Below are 27,321 nucleotides of genomic sequence, written 5' to 3' on the forward strand. Positions count from 1 at the left end.
GGCCTGCTCATTCTTCCCTCTTTTTTTAATTCAGTTAAGCTTCTCCCTTCTATTCATTTGGTTGATGTCTTATTTCCTCAGCAAATAGAATATTTTATATTTTCAGGTACCAGAATGGTGACCTCTATTCATGGTAAGCACCTGTGGCAGAGCCGAAAGAAATCACAAAAGAAAATAAAGGGAAAAAAAGGCTGTTGTACCATAACTGCCATCTGCAATAGCCAATATGACAAGAATAAAGAACGAGCTGGTTTTGAAGACATTTGCAGGGTGTTTTTCTCACAGTAGAGACAATAAATAAACGAGAGCTACACAGTTTAATAGTTCAGCGTCCAACCCTTGACACAGGCACATTCTTCCAACTTAGGAGAGGCTCCCATACATTATATCAACCACTGAGGCACGTATTTGGACAACTATGATGGGACAATTTTCTCTTTGATGTAAAGTGGGATTTTTACACACTGGGAGGTTTTAAAAAAGCTGCTGTTTCAGAACATTCTCACAGCTGCTGCTGGGATTATAACCCAAAACTTGTTGTTTGTTTGTTTTTAAATAAGAATTCAGGAATCTGTGCAGGACCGTGCCAACAGAAGGGAACGGTAGGCTTATTCACTGTTGCATACGGACATTTTCAACATTGCTGGATGCTAGAAATATTAGCTGAAGAGATCACCTACTTTAGAAAACCTATTTAAGTGACCTCAGAAGCAAATTAGAGCAGCCCATCTCAGCTTTCACCAAATCTGCAAGATAACTCACCACTACAGTTTAAAAGCACAGTTTTAACTGCTGTAGTTGCATATCTTATTTAAATAGCCACTTTCAACTTAAAGCACTGAACGCATTGAACTGAAAGCACCGAACACTGAATTTCCCGAAATACTTTTTTCCACTACAGTGGAAGACTGTGATTCTCTCTTCCTACCTTTGATAGTCCAATACAAGACCTGCCCACATCCTGCTGACCTAAACCAGAACAAGCAGGACAGGAGAATGTGTGTGCATTCAGTTTTGTTTATACAGATATTAGAAATCAATAACTGAAATTAATGAATGCCTTTATATTCTCGCTGTCTGCAGCTCTATTAGTTAGTCCCCTCACAATCAGAGCCAGCTGTATCAGTTAAAGAGACAAGGCCAGGCTGCATGTACCACAGGCAGGGTGCTTAAGACACTTAACTGGCACAGGGAGTTTATCTCCATCACCTCCCACACGCCCCTGCACCAGCCTGAATAATGTATATTGGTTTCAGCTGCTCAGCAGAGACACTGGCATCTGCAGCTGCAACTGCACCAGCTGACTCATGTGACCAGAAGGTACCACCGAATCCCCTGCCGCAGCTGCGCTCCATCTGTGATCACGGGTTTGGGGACAGGAGCTGCAGTGTGTCAGTTGCTGTTTCCACTCCTTGCAGAGCAAGGTCATCCGATAGTACAGTCAGTACGGTATTAGGGCATGAGACCCCCTTCAGAATAAGCAGATGGCTTGGTGGTTAAGGCACACAGCTTCTGAATTTGCAGCAGGTTTCCCATGCAATTTGGAGCCAGCTACATTCCCTGTTTGCGTTGGCCACAAATCCATACAATTACAGTCTTATCTAAAAGAAAGCTGCAAGAGCAAATCAATGTAAACATCTGAGACACTCATATATAATGATTACTGAGCTATGTAAGTATGTAGATCAGAAGATATTTCCTGGCAAGTCTTCAAGGCTATTCATGATCAGTAAGAAAGCCATCAGCTTTACACTAACACACAAATATAAAACCACATATCCATTCCGGACACATGTACTTACGGTGCTAAGCAGCGGCTTCTAGGTGTCCTGATTAAATCAGGCGGTCAATATTTCGTTCACACAACAGGCTACTCTGCCTGCTCTACATTCTTGCTTATGGGGGTGCATGGGTGCATAGAACATTACCCTAGCAAAATCACACACATTCTCTTTGCCAATCCTGCACTGTTCTGGCTCTCCAGTTCAGAAACATTGCCATTTTTTCCCATTCCAGTACTATGCGTTCTGTAATTCCGACTCCCTCTTCACTTGACAAGGGAAAGGCAATAGATGTGATCTATCTGGACTTTTGTAAGGCCTTCGACATGGGCACCCACAGCATCCTTCTCTCTAAATTGGGGAGATATGGATTTGATGGGTGGACTGTTTGGTGGACAAGGAACTGGTAGGATGGTCATGTCCAGAGGGTTGTGGTCAATGGCTCAACATCCAGATGGAGACCAGTGATGAGTGGTGTCGCTCAGGGGTTCGTACTGAGACCAGTACTGTTCAATATCTTCATCGATGACACAGATAGTGGGATCATGTCCAGCCTCAGCAAGTGTGCAAATGACACCAAGCTGAGCAGGGCAGGAGACACGCCAGAAAGACAGGATGCCATCCCAGGGACCTGGACAGGCTCGAGAACTGGGCCCCTGCGAACCTCAGGAGGTTCAACAAGGCCAAGTGCAAGGTCCTGCCCCTGGGTCGGGGCAGCCCCCGGTACCCACACAGGCTGAGGGATGGAGGGATGGGGAGCAGCCCTGCAGAGGAGGACTCAGGGGTGCTGGGGGTGAAAAGCTGGACACGAGCCGGCAACTGGGCTGCGAGAGCACGAAGCCAACCGTGCCCCAGGCTGCATCCCCAGCAGCGCGGGCAGCAGGGCGAGGGAGGGGGTCCTGCCCCCCTGCCCCGCTCCGTGAGACCCCCCTGCAGCGCCGCCTCCAGCTCGGGGCTCCTCAGCACGGGACAGACACGGGGCTGTTGGAGCGGGGCCAGAGGAGGCCACAGAAATGCTCCGAGGGCTGGAGCCCCTCTGCTGCGAGGCCGGGCTGGGAGAGCTGGGGTTGTGCAGCCTGGGGAAGAGAAGGCTGCGGGGAGACCTTATTGCGCCTTCCAGTGCTTAAGGGGGGGCTGTAGGAAGGGTGGGGGTGACCTCTTTAGCAAGGCCTGTTGTGACAGGCCATGGGGTGATCGCTGTAAACTAAAAGAGGGAAGATATAGACTGGATATAAGGAAAAAAATTTTTTTGACAAGGGTGGTGAAACACTGGAAGAAGTTGCCCCGAGAGGTGGTCAATGCCCCATCGCTGGAAACATCCAAGGCCAGGCTGGACGGGGCTCTGAGCGACCTGATCTAGCTGAAGATGTCCCTGCTCACTGCAGGGGCTTGGACTAGATGGCCTCTAAAGGTCCCTTCAACCCAAAGCATTCTGTGATTCCATGAGTCACTGTTCTCCTTCCACTGCTTAGTTGGCTAATGGGCATTAGTTCTGTTTCACCCTGCAGGCCCTCTGCCACTTCATGCTCTTAGAGCAGATTTGATGCAAAGGAAAACTTCTGTAACAAAACAGAACTGCCAAATTTTGTACTGTGATTTCTTGTAACAGGAAAGATCATCCATAAAACCTGCTTCAGAAGTACAAAGAACTGTTCTCCATAAATAAATTATATACACCTTTGATCACTCCAATCTGAGAATTATGACAAACTGCCTTCAACTCATGCTCTCCTGCTTACCAAGAGGCAAAGAACAACCCGCTCCCAGCACCACCACGAACTAGCAGCCATTCCAGAACAGCAGCTTTCAATTCTCTCGGAGCCACATTAAAACTCTGAGTCACAAAGAAACACTTCTGGGAATTAAACATGCAATGTTATTTTGTTGTTGTTTTATGTAGTGTATCCAGAGGACTTCTAAGAGTCAATTATCTGAACTGTTCAAAGCATCTACTTTCTTTTCCTGAATTCATTCACTCAGGGCAGGGGAGAAGGGGGAAAAAAAGTCAATCATGTTTGAATAGGGGTTAATTAGTAGTACAGTTACTTTTGAACTTAAACTAAATCCTAAACATATGAATTAATAGTTGCTGTAAATTTTAACTTTTATTAGTCTTGTTTCTTAATCTGAATATTAAGAACAGACTGCTTTTTAGTTCTAAGGCATACCAACCAGCATCGCCGAAGTAAAAAGCAAATTTGAAGATAAATATTTACAGTTCCAATACTGCTTCTTAGAATAGTGCACTCTGTCAGCTTTGAGTTTAATGTGTTTTATTCAACGCCTCAGGAATTCTGCGCTACATATGGCAAGGCCACAGCTGGAAGATTGCACCCCATTTTTGGCAACACGCTTCGTGAAGTACCTAAAGCAACTGGAGGGAGGCCAGAGGGAAGCAGTGAAATGGGAAAGACGTTGAGATGATGCGAGCTGCAGGAGGAGATGTATCCTGCCATCTCCAGCCTACAGATGAGGAGAAAAGGACAGACTTGAGACCATTAACGTAAAACCAATAGGAAGGGAATAATCTGTTCTCTGTGTCAGTGGAGAATAGGACAGCTAATAGAACTGAACTGTATTCAGGATGGATTAAACCCTAGACGTAGCGCAGGGAGGGGGAACGTTTCAGCAGCACTGAAGTGGCACACCAATACAATTATGTAGTAAGGCTGCACTGCCTCCACATGACATCTCTCTATTTCCAAAGACCTTTAGAGGAGGCTAGACAAATATCTGCCAGGAATGACAAAGATGCATCTCTAGCTGGATTAGGGGAATGAAACTAAATGATCTCTTGAGGTCTCTTTCTGAAGTTCTTTGAAAGGAAAGGCAATTAACGGACAGCTACTAAATTATTTTCACACAAACCACTTAATCTGCTCTAATAGATGATCACCTCCTTTAACATAGCAGAATCCACTATACTGAGTGCTAATTGGTACTCTTGGGGTTAAGCTTAACCCAGAAAAGACTGAATGGACAACAGAGACTTAGCTATTCTTTCAGCTGCTGGTAAAATATCCAGCTTATTACATTGTTTACTTGGGCCACTTATATCTGTAAGCGAGGATACTCTTAAAGCTTAATTAGTGAGGAGAGTGATGTTGCATTAGCAGCTTTGGAAACTGTCTGTCTGATGTGGTCAGGCCTTTGTTGCAACAGTGCAACAAGCAGGACATCAGTTCAATTTCTGTGGCAATTCAGTTCTAAACAGTCCCACCGAAAGATTTTATATGAGAAAATTGAAGGCCCAGCACAGGAAAAATATACACTGAAAAGCACACAAACATCCAAGAACAGGACTACACCACAACACAGCTCTTTTCCCCATTATTTAGGAAAAAGAGCGGCATTATATCCTGGCTATGTCTCTTATAGAATTATGAAGAAACAATAAATTACATACTTTACGCATTTAAACAGAACATGCACACACAGGTGCCATCAATCAATAAGTTCTCTTTTTAAAATTCTAAGAGTTCACAAAAGCTTGAAACTATTAAAAACATCAAATGAGAAGTCTTCATTTTAAAATGCAGTTATAGCATATCTTCTGTTACAGTAATTTTTTTCATTAAAATGCAAAAATACTGGAAGTTTAAATTCTCCATCTACTCTCAGGACTACCCAAAAATGAGTATAAACTAAATTATTAATATTTTTACTTTCTTTTGCATTGGCCAGTTTTTAGATAATACCAGCACCATGTGCAGATGATTTTAGAGCATGTGACCTCAAGCACACCATGCCAGTAACAAACCCAAGAGAAAACGCATAAAACAAAACTGAGCTTAGAGAAGAGATAATTAAACTATCATTCTGGGTTTTGCAATTTTGTCTATTATATTTTCTAATGTAGTAATCTGAATAACAAATACGTTTTGGTCTGTGTTACAAGAAATCCCCCCCCACAATTTGCTTGCTGTACTCAGGTGCATCGTACCTCAAGCTCAAACTGTGAATGCACGTGATTTGCAACAAAACATACATTTCTTATTTTCATAGTTTTTAAACAGCGTCTATGAAAGTAGTAAGCCTCTTCATCTCAAGCTTAGAAGTATTTAAACAAAAAGACAACAGTGCACTGCCAAATACTTTAAAGTCGTTAAAAGCTTTAGATATTTTACGTCTTTTACTGTGGTCCTCAATTACTTGCCATAAAGCTAGCTGCTACATAAAGCACCACCTTGTGGTAAAACCAGTACTGACCTCATGTCCCTTTTCTGGGGCTTTCAAACATTGCCAGAATTTCCACAGCTTTGCTGTGTATTTCATTAAAATCTGAATGAAAACAGAGTTTATAAGGGATCTGCCTAGGGAAGATTGTCTGAAGATTCTCCTCCACTCACACTGCCTTTATGAAATTAATGAAATTAATATAATTTCATAGAATGCTCTGTCAGGTTTTTTTTTTTTCCTGCATCTAGTGCTGCCTTCAGAGAACTGTGAGCAAAATACAATGCGTAAGAAGTGTAGTAAAAGAATGGCATAAAAATCCCATGTTAAGTTAAACTCTCGTTCTGTCTCTCAGAATACTTCAAGCTGCAAGACAAACCACAAAAGCCACATAAATTAATTACTCTGATGGTCCAAAACCATCCCACAGCAATATCTTCATTTGTATTCTCTTTCTAAGAGAGACTCAGACAGTATATCTGCCAAGTTAGTAACATGACCAATTAGTCATCTCTAAGTTTTAGAAAAATCTCAAGTTTTGTGCTACGTTGCATAACACAAAAACTAATCCTCTAAAGACAGATTTTGTCCAATTCTGAATTGTGCACTTCTGTGCTACAAAGATGCAGAAACTTTTCCAGCTACCTTAACCAAGAAACAGCGATCCCAGAAGCTTTTGGATGCCCTGCAGCTCAAGATAAGATCTTATGGTCAGTATGCATCCCCTTCTCTGTCTGAAAGAAATCAATACAGTGACAGAAACATGTAGCACTACGGAAAAATTAGTCTGCATATTCAAAACCCAAATACGTGAGTGGCAGCACACAGTCAGGTCAGTACTGAATTAGCGCTGCACTCTGTGCATAACCATGTTTTGCACTGACTCCAGGTAACACCGTTTTTCACACCGCTTTTGAATTTGTTGTAAAATAAGAAGAGTACCAAGAGACGTGGTGAGGGAAAAGCCTCCTTCTTCTGGACAGTCGTGCCTCACTGGCTGCCCAAACTGCAATTGCTGAAACACGAACCCTGGGGGGACAAGAGGGTGCAACTATTTCGTGCTGGTTGTGAAGCCTTTGCTACAAACACTCGGTGAGTGGCGAGCTGAAACCCTTTAAAGGGGTTCGGAAAACTTGAACCGTCTAAGCCTGGGCATTCAATTTACCACTGTGGGCTACCTGCTCAGCCTGTGCTTGAGGGTGGTTTCAGGAACAGGCAGCAAAATCAAAAATGTATTTCCTTGCTTTGAACAAGCTGTACAGTACAGACTAAGTAACAGTAATTACTATCAGAAAAAGCAATAGTGTAACTCATCTCATTAGCTCACTGCACAGAAGAGCCAGGCAGGTCAATGTCAATCCATCTATTCCTACATAGATTTTCAGAGTGTAAGAAATCATTAAGAAAGATCTATTTAACTCAATAGCCAGTAGTGCGAGAGCTCCTGAAAGCTCTCAGCTCTGAGCTGGAATTAGTTTGGAGTATTCCAAGACATCTTTCCCTTGGAGGATCTTTTGATGCTGCTGTACCACTTACAATAGGGTAGTGCTAATCAAAGTATATGACAAAGGTACTTGAAAAAAATCTCTTGAAGGTAAAAGAAGAAAAATTAATATAGGGGATTAAGTCTCATAAGAGCAGGACTACAGAAGAACAATAAATCTGACGCTAGGAACTTCCATAACTTGATTTAAGCAAATTAAGTTTCAATCCTTTAGCATCTGTTTTTAGATCTTTTGGGTTTGGGTTCTCATGTGCCACACATACAAAATATTTTCAACTCTCCACTGGCTTTCACATCCATCCTTCTCCTTCCCCTCCAGCTCTCCTCCTTCCCACTGCCATGGAAGTGCTGTATCGCAGAACGGTCTCAGGCTATATAGCTCAGGCTATAAAAACCAAGCTCCCCAGAGGAATATAATATAATATAAATATAAGCCTTGTTCTTCTCTGACAGCCATAGCTGTTGTCAGAAGTTTTCTTCTACATTATATCAAATAAACACTGTATCACACAAGAATGAATCAATGTTCATTTCCAGGAGTTGCTTAACAGTAAAGAACATTCTAACAAAGTCTATAAAGCTATGTGGCAAAGTCTACCTTTAATACACTGTATACATAAAATAACATAAACACTGTATACATAAAATAACATAAACAGAGGCAGAAAGCTTATTTACAATGCTGTACTGATACATGAACACATTTTCAAAATATTGATCCAATATGCTTACCACCCTGTATAAGCAAGCTACAGATTACTTGTTTCATATTATCAATAGTGGGATGCAAAACAAAATTACACAATATAATTAACACTTGCAATTTTGCATTTTAAATTTAAGCAGATGTAAAGACTGCCTCCATCAAAGAAGGCACAAGCATTCCTGCTGTAGTTTAGATCCTTAATTTTTGGAAATTTACACAGGATTGTCTGTTACCAAGAATTCATTAGTTTATTTGTATAACACTGATTTGTACTGGCACTGCATTCAAAAGAACAGGGTGGGGGTGGACAGGCAGAGAACTGAAAGGAAAAAGAGGGAAGAATCTGTAACAGAAATTTTGTAGCTATCCGTAAATCATTCTTTTCCGCACATGAGTCAAACCTTTATATACACACCACAGAAGTGATAAAACAACTCTACAGAAATCAAACTGCAATTTAAAGTCATTTCTACAGAGGGAGCCAACAACCCAAAGAACAGGATTAACAAAGTGCATTCCAGATCACCACGGAGCCCTTCCCAACCATCAATCTCTTTCCTCACATTTACATGTTTTTCAGATATCCACAGCACATCATCCAGATTCTTACTCCACTGAATTCCCAAGCATTTAATGGAAGTTTACTTAAAGAAGTCCTTGAGCACACATCGTGGAACAATCAGCGTCAATATACAACATGATTCATATTTGCTTTGGGAAAAGGGTGCAACTTAAGAGACCAATCATTCTAAATTACTATTTATTAAAAACAGTAGTCTAGAAGTTTCAATTTGTAGCTATTCTAAAAATATTAGTTTTTGTAAAAATTAATATCAATTCCACAGTAGATGTTTTTATTGATGTTTTCATACAAACCTCTACACCACGAAACAGTCCAGTATGATGGCTTGATCTAAAAAACTGAGGAGGAAATCTAAAATAAAGTTGTGACTTTTTTCATAAAGCCAAACACCTCAGTATTGCCATAACTGTTTTCCACATTACTTCATTGCCCAATCACATTTCATATTATATGCTCATCCACTCAAATGTAACTACAAGTAAGGTGTATTATATGAAGTAACTCAGCAGCTTTGGCAGAAGCCTGACAGGTTCATGCATCACCCCAACCCCAACCATACAGATCATACATGTTGTCAGCACATGTTGAGTGGGCAGACAAAAGATTTAAGTCTTAGCATTTCTGATATTTTAGTATCTCTTCCCAAAAAAACAATTTGCTATCCTCTTTTTTAGGTTTTGGGAGGAACAGGGTGGATAAAAAACCAAACACGTTCTAGAGAGACCACACACCAACAGGACACTGAATCCTGAAGGTGACATATACAGAAGGATTTTTGATAGTGTTACTGAAGATAACCTACACCCTCTAGTGGCACAAAATACTGCAGCTTGGTTGCTCCAAACAGCATTAGACAGTCACACCCCTTTGTCCCCAACATTCGTGCCCCTCTCACTGCCTGCTGAGCTGTCAATGAGGCACGGTTGCACAGCAAATGGATTTGGGGTCAAGTCCCTCAGCTTTGGTACTTATGTGTTACGATAGTGATTTGCACACGTAAGAGCCCAAATACAAGGAGACTCCACTACAACATTCCCATGGACAGGTTCAATCCCTTTCGCATCCTCAGCTTCCTAACACACCCAGACTACTTCTAAACCCCACCGTAAGCTTCTCTACTCTTTCCCAAGCATCATACAGGCCCTCTGTAATCCCCAAACAGCCCTCCTATGTCTCCAGCGTTCACCCTTCCAATACTCACTTATATGTGTCTTGGCTGAGTGAAACCAGAACATGCACAAAAAACCCCAGGTGCTACAGATAATTCAAAACTGGATCAGTCACCCAAACAGCTGTTCTCAAGCTCAGGAGTCTCTCTCTCTCCCTTGTTCAGGTTCTCTATGAAAAAAGTATTCATATAGCAAGTGTGCAGCTAAGCATGAAACACCTAAATAAAGTCCTCCTGGCAAACCCGCAGCGGAGCAGCACATCTGCCCTCCCTTCTGACTGCAACACATCACACAGCTGACTGAAGAGAAAGGAAGCTTATATTTATCTATTTATCTTCTTCCTCTTTCTCACCTCATGGTCTTTATCTTGTGAAAAGATACGTTATGAAAGCAGAGGTGGCTGTGGGGGACAAAATAGCTGCCACATTCCTGCTTTTTCCTTCAACTAGCTTCCAAAAAAGAAAAAAAAGAAAAAAGCTCCACCGTGGCCAAAACTGCTTAAACAAAACAGTTTATAAAACTGTGCAACCACCAGTCAAAGCTGAATTAAAACAAATGTCCTGAAGCATTGCTTACAGACTCAGTGGTACCACTAAACTCCAAACAACGCTTCTAAGACTCACAATGAATATCTTTTAGTCACGTATTCATACAAGGTAGTAAAGCTAAGTAAAGCTACCAAGATTTTGCTACTGCCCATGTTTTAGTAAAAAAGAGTATTTCTAAAAAACCCCAACAGCTCTGCCAACACTACACAGTGAAAACGGACTCTGTATTGGGGCACTGGATAAACAAATTAAATGTTTCTTCAATATCAGGACAACTCTGACCACACCCCATACCTTAAATTTACTCTCCTCAAAACTTTTGATGCAGAACCATAGTAAAAAAAAAATTCAGCCTCGACAACAACACGTGTGTGCAAGTCTACAGACACACATGTCTACACTTCGTTAAAGTCACCCCGTCCAATTCTGAGAATTAGAAGTCAGAACAACTCTTGTAAAAGGACTATACAAATGGTCAGGAGAAGTATTTCTACTTGTCTCTGAAATTTATTTATTCATTTATTGTTCTCAAGGGGAAAAACATATAAAACATTAAGGCCTTACCAACCTTATCACATGCAAGTTTCCCCAGCAGTCCTGCAGGATGGAATTCTTTTTGTCCTCTCCTCAAAGTTACAGGGTATTAGTTGGGTTGGGGGAGGCAGGAATCATCTCCAGGACATCTCTTCAGCCACAAATGCATGCTCACCTTGTAAAACACCTGCACAAACTGAATATACTACTCTTCCCCCATCTTTGCCATTCTTGCTGCAGAATAACAAACTCACCAGTGAAAACAAACACGATTGCTCGTCTGATTCGATCCAACATTAGCATGCTTGGCTTGATCATCAGTTAAGATGGTTTGAACTAATCTGCTAATTTTACATGGAAGCAAGCTAAGGAGCCTCCACACATCCCACTCCCTGGCTGAGCTGCAGGACGGTGACCTCCACCTTGTGTGCATTCAGGAGAGAAATAATGTATATATGCAGCAACTTACAACTTTAGTGCTAGCAAATTCCTTTAAGATGAAAAAGTGTATACTAATGAAAATACACAATTTTAACAGGCTGCTACAGTCCAAGTGAATTGGAAGCAGGGGGCAAAAAAGTGATCTTTCATACCTTAGCTCTTAAAATAGAAGTTAAGTACGATGCCATGCCTGTAAACCAACTCCAGTCTGTCTGAGTGGCTGTACTTATCTCCCTAGATAACTAAGATTCAAGAGCAGGATCGAGCCAAGTCAGGTCATATCTGGCCCAATTACCCCTGGAGATATGGCATTCATTACTGAATAACATCCACATTTTTATGAAGAGCAGCCACATAGAAGTGATCTCAAAGAAACTGAAGGACATCTGACAGTCAGAAAAATCATCATGGTACTCTTAGATGCGGAATACCAATAGAAGTCTCTGTACTTGGTAAGTCAATATAAAAGCTGCTGACATTTGTAAGACTGGAAGATAAAGTATTTCAAGCAGGGGAATTTTGGCACCGAACAGGACTACACAGAGCCTGACTTTGTTTGTATTTGACTTAAAAACATCAGGACAGGTTCAAGAGAGCACCTTAGTTATATGGGCACTGAACCCAAGAAGAAGTTTATAACTAAATCAGAGACAATTACCCCAGTGCTAAGTTGTCTTAGCTGCCATTCCATAGACTCAGCATTTCTTTTAAATACAAATGCTGATCTAAATACCAGAGAACAACACTTAGATATCTAACAACTCATCTGTAACTTAGATCAGAGAATTTAGCTTGAAGGACTGGAAGGGCTCTGAGGTTCAACACCATTTAATCTGCTCTGCGCCGTACAGTTAACATGGTCTGAGAAGAGCAGCACTCAGCTTATTAGAGAAGTTCCAAAGGTCTGTCCCGAAACAACGTGACAGTGACCTACGAGAGTTCTTCCCCGGTCAAGTATCCAGCGACATTCAGGATGCCAAGGTCAATGGCAAAAAGCACGTTCAAATGCTTTCAAGATAACCGACAGCATATAAATCATCTCGGGAGCTACTGTAGCGATAACAATGAAAAGCCAGAGAAAGGTTTCTCTTGCAGCTGATTTGTGTAAAACTTCGGTTTTACTGAAATTTCTTATTTTAATTAAAGGAGTTTGACCCTCCATTTAACAAGTGACTATGCTATAAAAGTATCAGTAACCAATATGCAACTAAGTAACATGCAACATACTTAAAATAAATAGTTCAAACAGGATTTTAGTATGTTGAAACTACTTCAAATTAAATACCTCACATCAAAAAGTTCAGTTTAATCAACATCTATTGTGTAAATAAAGCTTGTGTACACAGTACAACCTGTACTGTCCAAAATACAGACCTGTATGTCATTTAGCTCGTGTTTAACCCCTCAACATGCTAGTACTTTTAATACATCTAGCTTGTATTTTTACAATGGCCTAACCCTTTTAATGGGTTAATCATAATTATGCTGTCCAGAAGCGCTCAGTCGTTCGAGAGGGTGCTCTGCAGAAAACCTGTCTTATCTACCCAAAGGCAACTGCTGTTGCCCATCTTTTGCCTGGAGCTCAAGCACTTTTAATGTCACAGGGACATTACCGAGATGTACAAGTATAAGCTAGATGCCTTTTTCCATCCTCTGAAAGAACACGGAAATTCTATTTGGCTAGCAATTCAATCACTAAGGCTTTTAGCAAATAATTCTTTTTCAGGGGAATTAAGTCTTTGTTACCGGAATACATTTCTACTGTTTGAAATCTATGACTTTACAGAGAAATATCCGAACTTTCAATATGGAAAGACCCGACAGCTATAGACAGTAATTAACCTGAAGCAGTGACCTCATCTTACAGGTGGATGAACTGCTTACGTCTTTTGGGGTACTATGAAATAATGCAAAATAATGCTAGTGTAATAATGGAAACAGACAATTATGTGCAAGAGCTGAAAGTTTAAAATAGAAGAAGTAGAAAAAAGGAAACCACCTTTTTCTCACATCTAAGCATGCAAATGGGACCAAATTCCCCACTATCTCTATCCTGAAAGGAAGAGATGTGAAAGCAATCCTGAAAATCTCTATCTTCTTTGGAAATACAACTTTTATATAAATATTCCGCTAGTTATCACAGAGAAGACACTGAATAAAATTATGTAAGGGCTGGTAAGTGAAGCGTTTTCTGCAGTCTTTCATACCAACTATCTTAAAAAAAAGAAACAACAACAAGGCAGTTACATAACCGATTTGAGGGAGAGCAAAGAGGACGCTCACACAGAACGTTTGTCAGGCAGCTCTTGGAGAACTGTGGGTGAACGAGGCAAGGGGAAAACTGGAGTTCACGCACTGACTATAGCTCTTCAACCAGTGGTATTAATGTGCAGGAATTAAAAACAGCAGTATTAAAAGAGACCGTTACTTCACATAATGAAGGGCTTTAAGAACAAGAGAATTTTTCAACTAAATTCTGAAATAAAAAGTATTATACTATTGCTTTTATGCAGCCTCTGTGCTTACACATACAAGTGAGCAGGAACGTTCCAGTTGTGCCATTTTTTATTTAGTGAGAACTTTTCTCCCATTTAATACAGTAACTCATAACTGAGCTAATCAGTCATCACAGAAAGCATACCAAGCTCGGGTAAGTCCCCTTCCACTTTCAAAACATGTATACAGTTCAAATGTCAGCAGCTTGGATAACTTCAATATGTTTTAAAAGCTACCATAATTGGGAAAAAAATTAAATTGAAGGTTTCAAAACTAGGCATACAAACTCAGAATCCCCCTCTCCCGTATCTAGATAATATGCAGACAATACCTACCTTTTTACTTTGCATTTTCCAAATGTATATGCACATGCTTATGCACAGTACCCAGCATTTGCTTTTAAATCAAACACACAGCTTCTGTATTTTAGTGCATAATGTGACAAAGTAAAAAAGTAAAGGTTAGTTTTCCATGTTTTGGCAAAATATCTAAAATCAGACTAAATGTGAACTTCAGACTTCTTTGGTTTGGGCACATCTTAAATGAAGGAGCAAGATAACTGAAAATTATGTTATTGAAATGTTTGACTAAGCTTCCTATAGCTACTTGTCCTGCAAGACAAAAGAATGATCCAGTCAACAGTAGATCTTTTTTTTCCCCAGGAAAAAAAAACCCTAACGAATCATTTTTTTTCCCCCAACAAAATCAGATTAGCCAAAACAGGCAAAATTTCAATGTAGCTGACGGGGCACCGGTGACTCAGCTACGTTCCACCCCACAGCCCAACTGTGTTGGTGGGAACTTGCAAAGGTGGGAATGGCCATGATAGCGCACAAGTAGGCCCATTAAAATAATGAGTCAACACTGAACCTGAAAAAAAAAAATCTCCCTTTTCATTTCTGCCAGATATAAAGCAGCATTTCACTTATACACAGACATACTGTAGGCAGGCAGTAGCTCTTAATGTACCCACTGTCGTACATAAAGCATCAACTAGGATGAACACTGAGACGTTTAAACTGCAAGTGTACCAACCTCAGTTAAGAATTTCTAAAACAAATTCATTTTAAAAAAAAGTCTTAATCCTTTTTTGAAGGAACTACTTTTCAGACAAGCTGTGCAATTTACAGTAGGCAATACTGAAGAGCAGAGGCTATTTATGAAAACAAAATTTTTGCTTCAGGTCTTCTAATAATAAGATAGGCGTGCACACAGAAAAGTAAATACATATAACATGCATGTATATCACCATAAAAGAGCTTACAGTTCTTTGTGCTTCTCCTCTGCCAAAATTTGGTCATTTGGCTTCAGCCCATACCTTGGAAAAAAAAAACAAACAAACCACAAAACAGTTACTCTGAGAATATAACCATGAAATGCAGTTTTATAGTTTCAAAGTGGCAAATTATTAAACCATGTAATATTTGTTAATTCAGGTACCTCAAGTATTGCAAAGACAGCAGCAAGGTTTTCTAAACAATTTGTTACATGTTTATTACAGTAAACTTAACACACAAAACTTTCGCTTTATACCACAGCTTCAAATTCTGCCAGATACCTTGGCTTGCTATATATCCAAAGCACTTCATACCATAAACTGCATTGATCTTATAATTTGATCTGACAAAACATGACAGTAAGGAATACAGGCAATGCGAACACTAAAACTGGCTGTAGCGTTCCCCCCGTACCAGATACAACTATGACAATGAATACCAAAAACATCCTATAGAAAAAAATATACGTTAACATCAGGCTATTTAGGAAAATTTCTGCAGACCATACGGGCAACCTCTGATGAAAGTGAGGGCTTGAGAGCAAGAAGCTTTCTTTGCTAGCTTAACCTAATGAGCAATTTAAAAGACTAGGCTGCCTACACCGCCTGAGTCAGGGGGAAAAGGAACCGGGCCTCCCCAGCACAGGCTACTACTAGTCGTGCTGCAGCCTCCACTGTCACTCACTTGGAAAACCTTTACAAAGTGACCTCACTTTTGCTGTGCCTCAGAGCAAAATCTTTTGCTGTCTCGGAATACTCCACAAACCTAACTCTGCTGTGGTTTTCTGTGGCGTCCGGTTTTTTGGGTTTGGGTTTGTTTGGGTTTTTTCCTGGTTGATTTGTTTGTGAGACAGTTGTACGTAATAGAAGTCAAGTGTCCACGGGATAATCCTGCGAACGGCCAGCTGCTCACACTGCAGAACGTTCCCGCTGTCCCTGTGCCCTCTGGTTTTGTTCTTGCTCCAGTCAACTGCCGAGCCATAAATTACTCTCCCTGAGGAAAGATTCTGATCACCAACCAACTACAATCGAGCTATCTTGAAAATGGATTTATGTGACAAATAAACAGATAAAACCTATGTTCTCTATTCCTTATAGCATTTTCTGATGATACTCTCCAAAACTCATTTTTTCAGCCTCCATTTAAAATGCAAGCACCAGCCCTGGACACATTCGCAAGCTCACTGGTGCTGCATTGAAGCACACAAGACACCGACTGACTGACCCATTTTCCTTGTTTACGTGTGCAGAGACTGCCTTAGGTTATTTTGCCATAGTACCATGCTGACCTGCACCCATTTATCCACTTTGCTGCTAAATCCTTCAGGGAGTCGCTCCTCATGAGGGTACAGCGGGGTCTGTCCTCATTCTCCAGTGCGCAGGGCTTGCATCTGACTCTTACGGCAAGCAGACTATACTAACATGCTGTTCAATAACAGATTCAGGTCACTTGGTTTAATTGCCAAGTCTTCTTCACAGCTGACCATCCTGTCAGTCTTTAAGCCACATATTTTAACTGTTGTGATCTTACATTTACTTCCAAATCAATATTTTCTGTGGCGAATGGTATCGGGCTCTTTTTCTTTAATGAAAAAGGGTTTAGCCCAATACCAGCCTCTTCATCGTGTGCTACATCTCCCCGATATCTCCATTTGTCATGTCTTAATAAGCATTTTATTGATAGCAAACGCTTACGTATCAGTGAAAAAGCAAACAGCTACCAGGAAATTCTAAAAGGAACATCTTTCAGAAGTCAAAGGACACTAACTCTCCTTATGCAACTTGTAATCTTACTTAAAATGAAATCAGGTCATTTGTTAGAAGGATCTGCCTGTCACAGACATACCCTTGGCTCATATGCAACCCATTTTGTAAATGGAGATCATTTTGCCCATTAGAAAATACATCTACACAAAGTCACAGCCATTCTTCACTAAAAATAACACTGCATGCTCTTCCTCTGACCAGAAATCAGACTACTTCAGCTAAAACTGAATACAACGTTATCTGCTGAGGATACAGAGATAATACCTATACTTGAGCTTTTTAAAGCTTCCAGATTCCTTGTTCCTTCACTTTTTTTGGTGGTGGTTTTTTTGATGTTTTGTTTGTTGTTTGTTTTTTTTTTTAAATCCACAACTTAAACCCCACAGTTACTGAGAGGAAAAAGCCCAGATGAAGCCGTTCAGTACTTACTCAGACTAACAGGTCAGCTACAACGAAACCACGTAGCATAATGGGAACGCTGTTTAACAGATGTGTGATACTCGCCTCGGGAATGGTACCGACATACCACAGAGGGGTGCAGGAGGGACACAGTTGCTACCCCCGAGGTTTGCAGAAGGGTTCCTTCCGTGAGCCTTAGCTTACCTATCTTTTTCACCCCCACCCCCTTTCTTTCACCATGAAAAATGGCATTTTTGAAATATTCTTCCCTGACCCCTAAAGTTGCTTTGATAGCAACTCATCCAAGAAAGTTTCCCACTGGGGAACACGTTTGTAGAGTTCAAACTCCTGTTAGTACTGTATGCACTAAGACAGGAAGCATATTAGATTTCATACACAGCTGCTGAAGTATTTAATATATTTAAATGTGCATCTAGCACAGTGAACAGCTTACATAATACTGCCCAACATGTGTTTCGTAGGCAAGATTGATAAGCACCAGTTGCCTCTTCCTAACTGCTGAAGGTTAGATTGGGAAGAATTTCTCTAAAACATGTTTTAGGAGCCAAGCATACTAAATGCAAAATTGAAGCTAAAGATATGCAGTCAGAAAATTTTAAATAGGGACATTTAAAACCATCTAAGCAACCAGAACAACATACTGTACGTGTATTATACATTCACATGCCTGGTGTTAAACTAGTAAGTACAAGAGAAGCAAATATGCTATGGCAATGGACAAAGGAACTGAGGGGACCACAACTTCACCTTTTTTTTTTTTTTTTTTTTCCTATTTTCTGCCCTGTGAAATTCAAAGTTCAACATATTCCAGCACTTCAAATAACGATTATTCTTTTCAACTATCCAGTACCAAACTGTGACACAGTTTCACAATGTTAAAAGCCTCTTCATCACTGCTTGAGATCCTGTTTCAAAAAGGGACCCAAGAATAAAAATATGCAAGGGTCTACAGAAAGATCATAGGTGAGCATCAAAACAATCTGCAGTACACCTCAAAACCGATACATATGAACACTTTGATAAGTCCTTCACAGACATTTAATCTCCTAAAAGAGCCGCCCTTGCTCTTCCAAATGGCAGCTGCAGGCAAGCGGGGGACGGCCGGACCAGGTGCCCCAGCGCAGCAGCTACCCGCCCGCACGGCTGCATGCGGCCACCAAACCGGCACAGCTGCCTGCCCAGAACCCCGCGCGCCGGCCCCGGCGTCGCAGCGGACGCTTCCGCGCCGACAGGCCGGCTGCGCCTCGGCCAGCGCCTCCGCTTCTGGAAGATGGCGGATTTCTCCCCAAACTCGGGTCCTTATGGAATTTCTTAACACACAGCGTTCTTGGTGGCTCTAGATATCATTGCACCACAGTCACTCCAACGTACCCTATGCTGACCAAAGCTCAAGTGACCCAGACGCAGGTAGGAGCTAACAGAGATCATTATCCTAGCATCCGTCCTCTAATCGCAGCTTAAATGAGAAGTTTCACTCTGCTATACATTACACCTTTCAGTGTTGAGATGATACCTTTTTAAAAACATTCTTTCCAACCTGGTTACAAAACAGCATGTTTAGGCATTTAACTTCGCAGGACAAACAAGCAAGCTACTCCCCCTACCTTTCATCAAGAAACAAAGGCCCAGCTGCAACTCACACTCCACAAAAGCATCTCTCCGTCCTTCGACTACAGCAGTGCATGGCGATACAGGATGCCTACCCAAGCCTGCCGGGCGAGAGGATTTGAACGCCTCCCACTAGTCCCCAACTCCACAATTTCAGAGCATTAACAAACTGAGGATATATTTCAACACGAAAGTCTTGAAATAATTCAACTGTAACTATTGAGGATGTTTTCAACTTCCCAAGACAAAGCTTTCCTGAACCTCTCAATCTTTTTCCTCATTTGTTTCCTGTAACCAATGCTCTACCAGAACTCAGAGCTGAACTTCATGTTTTCTTCCTTCCTAATTGTTGTTTCCAGAACCAAATTTTATGTACGTGCAGACACATACATAACATCAAACTTAGCCCCCAAAAACATTAATTATAAATTCACAACTACGTTAATCTCTAATATTTTCCCTTTCCACAAGCCTGAAAATAAAGTAGCACAGCCCCAAACTGAAGGAGTATTGCAGGCATTCTGACGGCAGATGTTATACAGAGCCAAAACGGTGTTAAGGAAATTTGCCTGTATGTACTCTATCATACAAATATACTCTGTCAAAAAAATGCCAAGGCCACTTGGAAGAGTTTTACTGTGATAACAGCTAGAGGTACAACTCTGACCAACACGTTGTCTTTGGTTATGGTGCTACAAAACGAAAGATCAAGGCAGCATGCTCTTCCCTTGCATGTACATGACTTCCCTAGCATTCACCTACACGTTTATCGTCTCAATTTCAGTTTTTGCAGAAATGTAACATTTTTATTAGACGTCTGCTTTTCCTTTTCTAAGCTTACTAGGACATGTAAGTTCAGCTCTGACTCGTGCAATGCATTTTAAAGATCCTCCTGAAATGGTAATCCTACGACAAAATGCTTTTTTATTTCCCAGCTCCTAATATGAGACAGTATGAAAATTAATGTGCTCGGACTGCAGTCAGCATTTTTACAGTAATGTTCTTAATGTAACAACCAGCCATAAGGCATGGTTCCCTTCAGGCAGCATCCAATTTTACAAAGCCTTAACCAAATTAAAAAGAAAACACAGCCTACGCAAAATATGCACTGATGAAAAACTCCAAATGACTGACAAGTTCAGATCTGCTCTACAAACAAGAGTTTCCTGAAAGGCTGGTAAAACTCACCTGTCCTAAGGCCCAGAAGAAAAACTAGCGATGAGCAAACAGGTTTAAAAAATGGCAACAGATCTTCATAACTTCAAACTTAATTCACCTTTCAAAATTTGACTCGAATCCACCAACCTAAGCAAAAACTTACAGAGAAACAATAGCTAAAAATTGCACAGATATCAAACTAAAAATCAGCACAGACATATACACTGCTGCTTGGGCCAGAAAAGCCAAGACTAAATCTCATCACGCAGACACAAAGAGGTAGACAAAACTGTATACATAGCAGAGTAGTATTTCCATCAATATTTTCAAGAATGCTTGTGAAGGAACAAGACATGAGATAAAAGAATTTTTTTGCATTAGCCATCAATGTGAGTAGTCAACATAAAAGATTAAAACTATTTCAGTAATACAAAGTTGCAACAGTAAGGCACCCTGGGAAGCTCCAAACATGTATCTGTGCAGACATTCCTCTGCCTTGTTTGATGTACAAATAAATATGAACTTTTTGCCACAGTACATGGCTCTGACTAACCCTGCTGCCCTTTAAAAGCACTTGGGGCTTTGCTGTTCCATGAGCTTATTGTACTTGACATGCTTTGCTGCAGTTAGTTTTAAATATTTTCCAGATTGATTAAAAATAGAATGTATGAAAGCATAGATTTCCAAAACATTTGTTGAACTTTGCAAAAAAGTCATCCAAAAAAAAAAAAAAAAAAAAGAGTGTGATTCCTCTGTCAGAGACCTAAAGCATGTTGGTTACATTAACTGGACAAGACAAAAAGAACTTTTGCTCTACTAGGCTATGCTTCATCAATAAAAGAAAAGACCTTTTAAGACAGAGCTCTACAGAAGCATTTCTTCATAAATTTTCAACAAAGCCATTAAGAAACCTTAGGGGCTTCAGTATAGTCTTGTTGTATTTCAGATTGACCTAAAGATGTTTCCATAAGAATGATTCAGCGATTACGTTACTTCAACTTTCAAGTGATGTTAAGGCTACTTCTACTGCTTTTAAAAAAAAATTAAATAAATAAAAAGAAAGAAAGAAATGCAGTCCTTTTTCTGTTGTTTTTTCTTAATTATTCATCTTGTAAAACTGGGACAACCAGCCTGCGGGACACTGGTGCTCACGTGTCCTTTTCCAGACTGTATTGACTGCTTTCTACCGAAGGCAGTTAACACATCCCATAAGATCCTTCGGGGCAGAAACGGCCACGTGTGAACGCACTACAACAGTGCGTCCTCATGAGCGTTACAGACCAATGCACAGAGCGAGCCCCACAGAAGCTCCCAACGTATTACTAACATCAGATTTATGGGGGATGGGTATAGAAGGTCAGCCTGTTTCTCAACTTCCATCCACAATTTATCAGACAGGATGACTAATGCTGCCATAGCCGCTAACTCCATTTCTTCTGACTTGATCTATACAGAGATCAAAAGGCAATAAGTGAACTGCTTTTCTCACAAGAGTAAAATACTACTTAAAGCAAGGCAATATTTCTGCATTTTTGACAAGGCTAGTTGCTTAGACACTTCAGAGGTCTAATGTAGCCTTACTCTTCTGATTAGCCTAGTAATCTTTTTCATGTACACAAATATGGAGCGTAAGTGCCATGACTTGTATTTATTTGGATCACACCTTTAAGCTTGCTAAGCCAGATTCTAGGGGCTGTGAATTTCTAAGTCAAGATGAAAACAAAAAGCCACAACCCAGACCACACCTTATGTATAAATTCAGCAGCAAAATTCATCAGGGACCAGATGCAACCAGCTAAAACAAAATCAAACTTGTGTGTAACTGGCACCTACATACACCCTAGTCCGAATATCTGTTTTAAGACACCTTCCCCCCCCCCCCCCCCCCCCATTTAAACAAACAAACAGTAAAGGGCTTTGATTCATATCCTGAAAGCCTAAGTCTGTTGCCTGACTTGCGCTGTTTTTATTCCACCAGTTTAATACATTTGCGTTTTCATTTTTTCTGTAAATCCCTCTGCTGTTTTCCTATAGACTCCCAGCTTCACCATCTGAAAGGCACCACACTCCCCGTTCCCTCAAAATTTCTCTCCCCTTTAGCCTCTCTCCTATTCCGTAACAGGGTAGCTTGTCCTACCTACCTTTTCAGTCATTCTTGGCCTCAAATTGACAGCACAACAGGGACCCCTTCCACATTAATTTCTGGTTTTAATGACCGCTGATCATCATTCACTGTTACTCTAGGATGACCTTGTACAGGTTAGACAATTTTAGAACAATTCCTTACTTAATAGATGCTGCTTTCTTGCCAAATACAAAATGCAAGTCCAGAATCTCTTCCTTGAAAAACTGAAAGATTAGAGGGATTGTATGATAGCAACACAATTCTAAAGAAAATCTGCTTCCAGAAAAAAAAAACACCTAACTTTTGCAATAGTCCGCTTACACCAACAAGAGAGGAAACTGCCAGAAATGCTTTTCAGACATTCCTTTAGGAAAATATTAGGGCTGTGAGAGAATCCACATCTCAGATTGACTTCAACGTGGATCAGCGCTAGACCCAACACCGTGCCACACATTTCTGGGTGACCTAGAGTTCAGTACTGCTGATGAAATCCATAAATGACAACAGACTGGCAAGTGTGTGTAGTAACAGTAGAACATTCTAGCAGACAGTGAGATGAACTCATTCAAACACAGAGAGATGCAGAGCCAAGTAGTAAACAAAGAATAAAAATATGGGCAGGGGTAAGGCATCCCCCAGAGTAGTAACCTGGAGAGGGGGAAAATCCAGGTGTCAGTCTGCAACTAACTCAACCTGAGCTTACAGCTTACATCAAGCACTGAAGACGCCAGTGAACTACTTCAATACAGAAGTAGGAAAGAGCAAGCTAATACAGAAACAGGAAAGAGCAAACAAAAAAAAAAAAAGAGGAAAAAAACCCCAGAGTGAGCAGTCAGCCGCACTAATTATTTTATCCTCTTCCATTTTCAAACAGAAAAACATGTAGCTGAAACATTTAGCTTGGGAAGAAGGAACGTCAGTAGGAGTAAAGCACACACTAGTGGTAATGGGACAGAGACATGAAAAAATAGCAATAGAATGCTAAGACTGCTGAAAATAAATTACTTCATAGCTATCAACAGCAAAGAATCAAGTCCAGCTAGGGAAAGTGCATGTAGCATTGTCGTGGCAGAGAATGGCACTGCTTAACCAACCAATCTGCTTATGGGAAAGTTTAAGTGCAACTTAAACCGCAGATCTCGGCTTTTTCATTAATAAAAAAGTTCCAGACTTCAAACACTGCTGCTGGAACAGAAACGTCAGGGCCGAGAGAACGAAGGACCATCCTGGAGAACCCATATAGGAATTCCTGCTGTTTTCATTTCTACCCAGTTCCTATGTACTAGGATGAGTGGAGTCTTATTTGGCTGCATTACATCCTATACAAACCTCTGTTTGTCGCAAAAAAATCTTGGGATTTCTGAGTGAAAGGGATCCCAAAATTATTAGCAGGAAGATTTTTTTTTTTTCACCACAATGCTCATTATGAAAATGAAAGATGGATTTGAATTTCAACACAGAATTAACTTAAAATTACACTCCTGAAACCTAAAAGAAAAAAGAAATAGTTATTGCTGTCATAAGTTAGAAGTGTTTTCCCAATTTTGTGCATGGATAAGATCGCTAATTTAAATACTAATATAGTTTTTCTGGGGTTTTTCCTTTTTTTATTTGGTTTTTTCCCCTTGATCAACATTTTCCTCAGTAATTGTTTGTAAATTATTCAGTGTAATAAAATAGCCTCCCCACTGATAATATGGTTGGAAATCAGGACTTTAATCAGCTATTAATATTGTAAGACAGATTTAAAGGGCTTTTGAAATTGAAGTCAAAGCAATAATAGGTTTAAATGATTAAAAGGGATTAAGAAATCCAGGAAAGTTCAAAGCCTGTTAATCACCAGACTGCAGAAAACTACGATCATTTAATAGGGTCAGCCTTATCACTCTGGACTTAAGCACACAGTAGTGGCCTTGTCAAAACAGTTTTCCTAACTACAAACTAGTGAACTGAAAATTTCAGACATTTACACACTTCTGGTACACAGCTAAAGAAAAATGTTTCCTCAGTAATTAGTTTTGAAATATCTGACTGTGAGCACCTTTTAATGTGCGCACTCTGTACATTTCTTTGGAAAGTAGTACTCTGAATTCTATCTATAGTTCTATACTCATTACACTGGTAGACATATACTTGCTTGACCTTTAGTAACTTCATCAAGGCATAAAATATTAATTCAATTTGTGCAGAACTACAGGCAGTTCTGTTGATAGAATGAAATCCTGAACATATTCTTTTAACATTATTCCTTTGAGCCCTCAATATTTAAACCATTTCTTCAGTCATACCAGTCATTTTGCATTGTTTCTGTTCTGAAATCATAACTTAACCATTACAAACTGATTTACTTCAAGCAGAAATATTGTTCTGTAGTTTAATTCGTTTTGATTATAAACACAAACCAGCTTTCACAATCTTGCATAGAAGTTTCATTTGCACAAAAACTTTGAAAAAACCCAACAGAACTAACGTACATAATACAAACAGCAATAAACTGAAAGGTTCCCGTTCTTTTCCTAGTTACCCATGATTACTTGCTATTAGCACTTTAAAATTTATAGTTCGGACCAACACGTACGAGCTCTACAACAGATCCTGTCAGCACTAGTACTGAAAATCCCCAAATGCCTCGCTGCTGCATGCCGCTTTGAGAAGGAAATTGTAGCCAAATATCATCCAGGGTAGGCAGAGTAGTGCGGTTGTGGACACAACCCCAAGATTCTCCTGCCCAGATTTATAGATTTTAATGATGTCTTCTAAATGAAGACTCTCCTCTGCATGCCATATATGAATAGCACTGCCAGCTACTCAACTGAGCCTCTTTATGCCTGAAAATTAATCCTTCACCATTCCTTCTAATGGGAAGGAAGGCTTGCAAAGCAATGTGCTTTAGGTGTCAGGATGAACTTCAATAGGCTCTACTTCACACAATAAAATACACATCAGTACTTTGGACAAACTAACAAAGGCGGTAACATTATGCTGCTGCAGACACAAATCAACAGCGTTAGGCTCCGTCGACACTCAGTGTATTTCATAATTGAATCACAACTTTGTCCCCATACTGGATCTGTTCCATCTCTTTAAAAAAATGAAAACAGAATTTCTAAAATACAATTGTTTCGATATCTCTAGTACAAAGAATGAAGTGCCACATCAATAAAAATAAATTAGGACACAGCAAAAGACAATTGTTCTCCAGCAAAGAACTCATAAACCACAAAGTCAGCCCAGAATATTACTTTCAAGCAATAAAACATCCAAAAGGAGGATACTGGAAGTGCTGAGGCTGTACTGAATCTTGATGGATGTTAAATACTTTACTGTCTTAAAAATATGAATGCTGAAAAGGTCAATTCTTAGGGACACAGAGAAAAACGCTGGTGTGTCATATTTAATGCAAAATGCATTGCTCCATTTAGAAATCATAAGGAAACTAACAGCGAGTCTTACATACCAGTTAAAACTTTCTTACTTATTTTTAAAAAATATCGTTTAAGATGTATTCCGTTTTCCTGTCACACAACTTTATGGGTGTCCTTCTGTTTGCGGCAGGCAAAAGTATCAATTCCATACCATTATTACAATCTAAATGAGTCTCCCTGCTGCCTAAAAGCTGGATCTTTTCCATCCTCTGCCTCTGCACCCGAGCAGTTGTTAATGGACAGTTCAGCTTACAGAAACTTAAACAGAGAATTGTCAGGGAATTCATGTGCCTTAGTTTGCCTTCTCTAAAAATCATTTTTAACCCTGACTAGAGCAAACTGCAAGCTACAGACAAGTGTTGCAGCTGTGTGAATTTCCAGCCATGCTGAAACAACTTATCCAAGCCACTAAAGGCATTGACTTTATTGGGAAAAAGTAGCATATGGACAATGGCAGAGAAGGTTTCTTTACTGCACTGACATTTTAATTTCATTCTAAAAAATGAAGGAGCAATACCAAAATGAATATTCAGGGAAGAGCTCTTGAGATATTAACTCCTTGCTCTGCTACCTCTAGAGGATCAGCCATACCCAGAACAGCAATTACTGCTTCTGGGAAGAACCATTCCTCCCTTTTGCCTCTAGCCACAGCCACTGTTTTGTATCTTAACCCCTCACCCACAGCGGTAGCTGCAACATCAAGCCCAGACATCCAAGGATCTGGCAGAGGAAAACGGGACTGAGGCATTTGGACAGTTCCTGCCATTTATGGCCCAAAAGAGCTTCCCACTTGGGCTGAGTAAGTTTTGTCCCAGGGCTGGTCAGAGAAAGTGTTTCAAGCATTTCTGATTTTGTGAGTCAGCAAAAATTCGAAATTCAAAATATCCTCCTATTTTGTAAAGTTGCCAGCCTTCTATTAACATTTTACCCCAATTTACATAAAAAACTTGAAATGCCCTACTTCTGAAAACAAGTCAGCTACACCTCTGATGTTCTATGCAAAAGCAGGAATTTGTGGTTGATGCTTTCAAAACAATAAAAAGCTAGCAATTACTAAAGCAACTTACTCATCTTAATTAATTTGGTATTTGAATTGTGGAATACATTGATACAACTTTACAGCTTGCCTTAGCTCATACATGCTGGCCATGTCCCTAGCACAAAAGTTGCTGAAGAAAGCAGTCAGGGATTTTGCACAGGCTCACTTTTGCAAAGGTGGCAAGATTAGCTTTCCTTTTTTTGCCCTTAAGTACAGAAGATAAATTTCCAGCCCACAGTCCTTTGAAACGTGATTTCCAACAACTCCGAGCTTATGGAATTGCAGACTGAGTTAAAAATACTACAGACATTGAAACTGAAACCATTTCTAATCAAGGTATACATCCAAACACTTCACCTAATGTAGACCAACTAGCAGCTGCATTCTGTTTAGTACTTTAGCTGTTCTTTAGTACTGCTGTACATAACATCACAAGCACAACTCAAAACCAAAACAGCTTCAATGAAACACTGGAACACCCGCTTGCAGTTAGAGGAAGCAGATCTGGGCAAGGTCTCCAACCTCTTTTCCATGCAACAACTCTACAGGAAAAGGAGCCAAGAGA

The 27,321-nt window shown here is 40.3% G+C and overlaps 1 protein-coding gene across 5 annotated transcripts in view; it reads right to left on the bottom strand.

Moving 5' to 3' along the window:
* The window catches only part of ADK (adenosine kinase), a 298,228-nt gene that overhangs the window by 245,543 nt on the left and 25,364 nt on the right, over positions 1–27,321 (bottom strand). For 3 of the 5 annotated variants that reach the window (XM_064464969.1, XM_064464968.1, XM_064464965.1), the window contains exon 3: positions 15,203–15,256. The exons of the other annotated variants lie outside the window; for them this stretch is intronic. In XM_064464969.1, coding sequence (XP_064321039.1) covers positions 15,203–15,256 — 54 coding nt within the window. The remainder of the gene's footprint in view (positions 1–15,202; positions 15,257–27,321) is intronic. 5 annotated transcript variants of the gene reach the window in all.

The sequence above is a fragment of the Phalacrocorax carbo genome, chromosome 13, assembly GCF_963921805.1.
Source record: "Phalacrocorax carbo chromosome 13, bPhaCar2.1, whole genome shotgun sequence".
Lineage (NCBI taxonomy): Eukaryota > Metazoa > Chordata > Aves > Suliformes > Phalacrocoracidae > Phalacrocorax > Phalacrocorax carbo.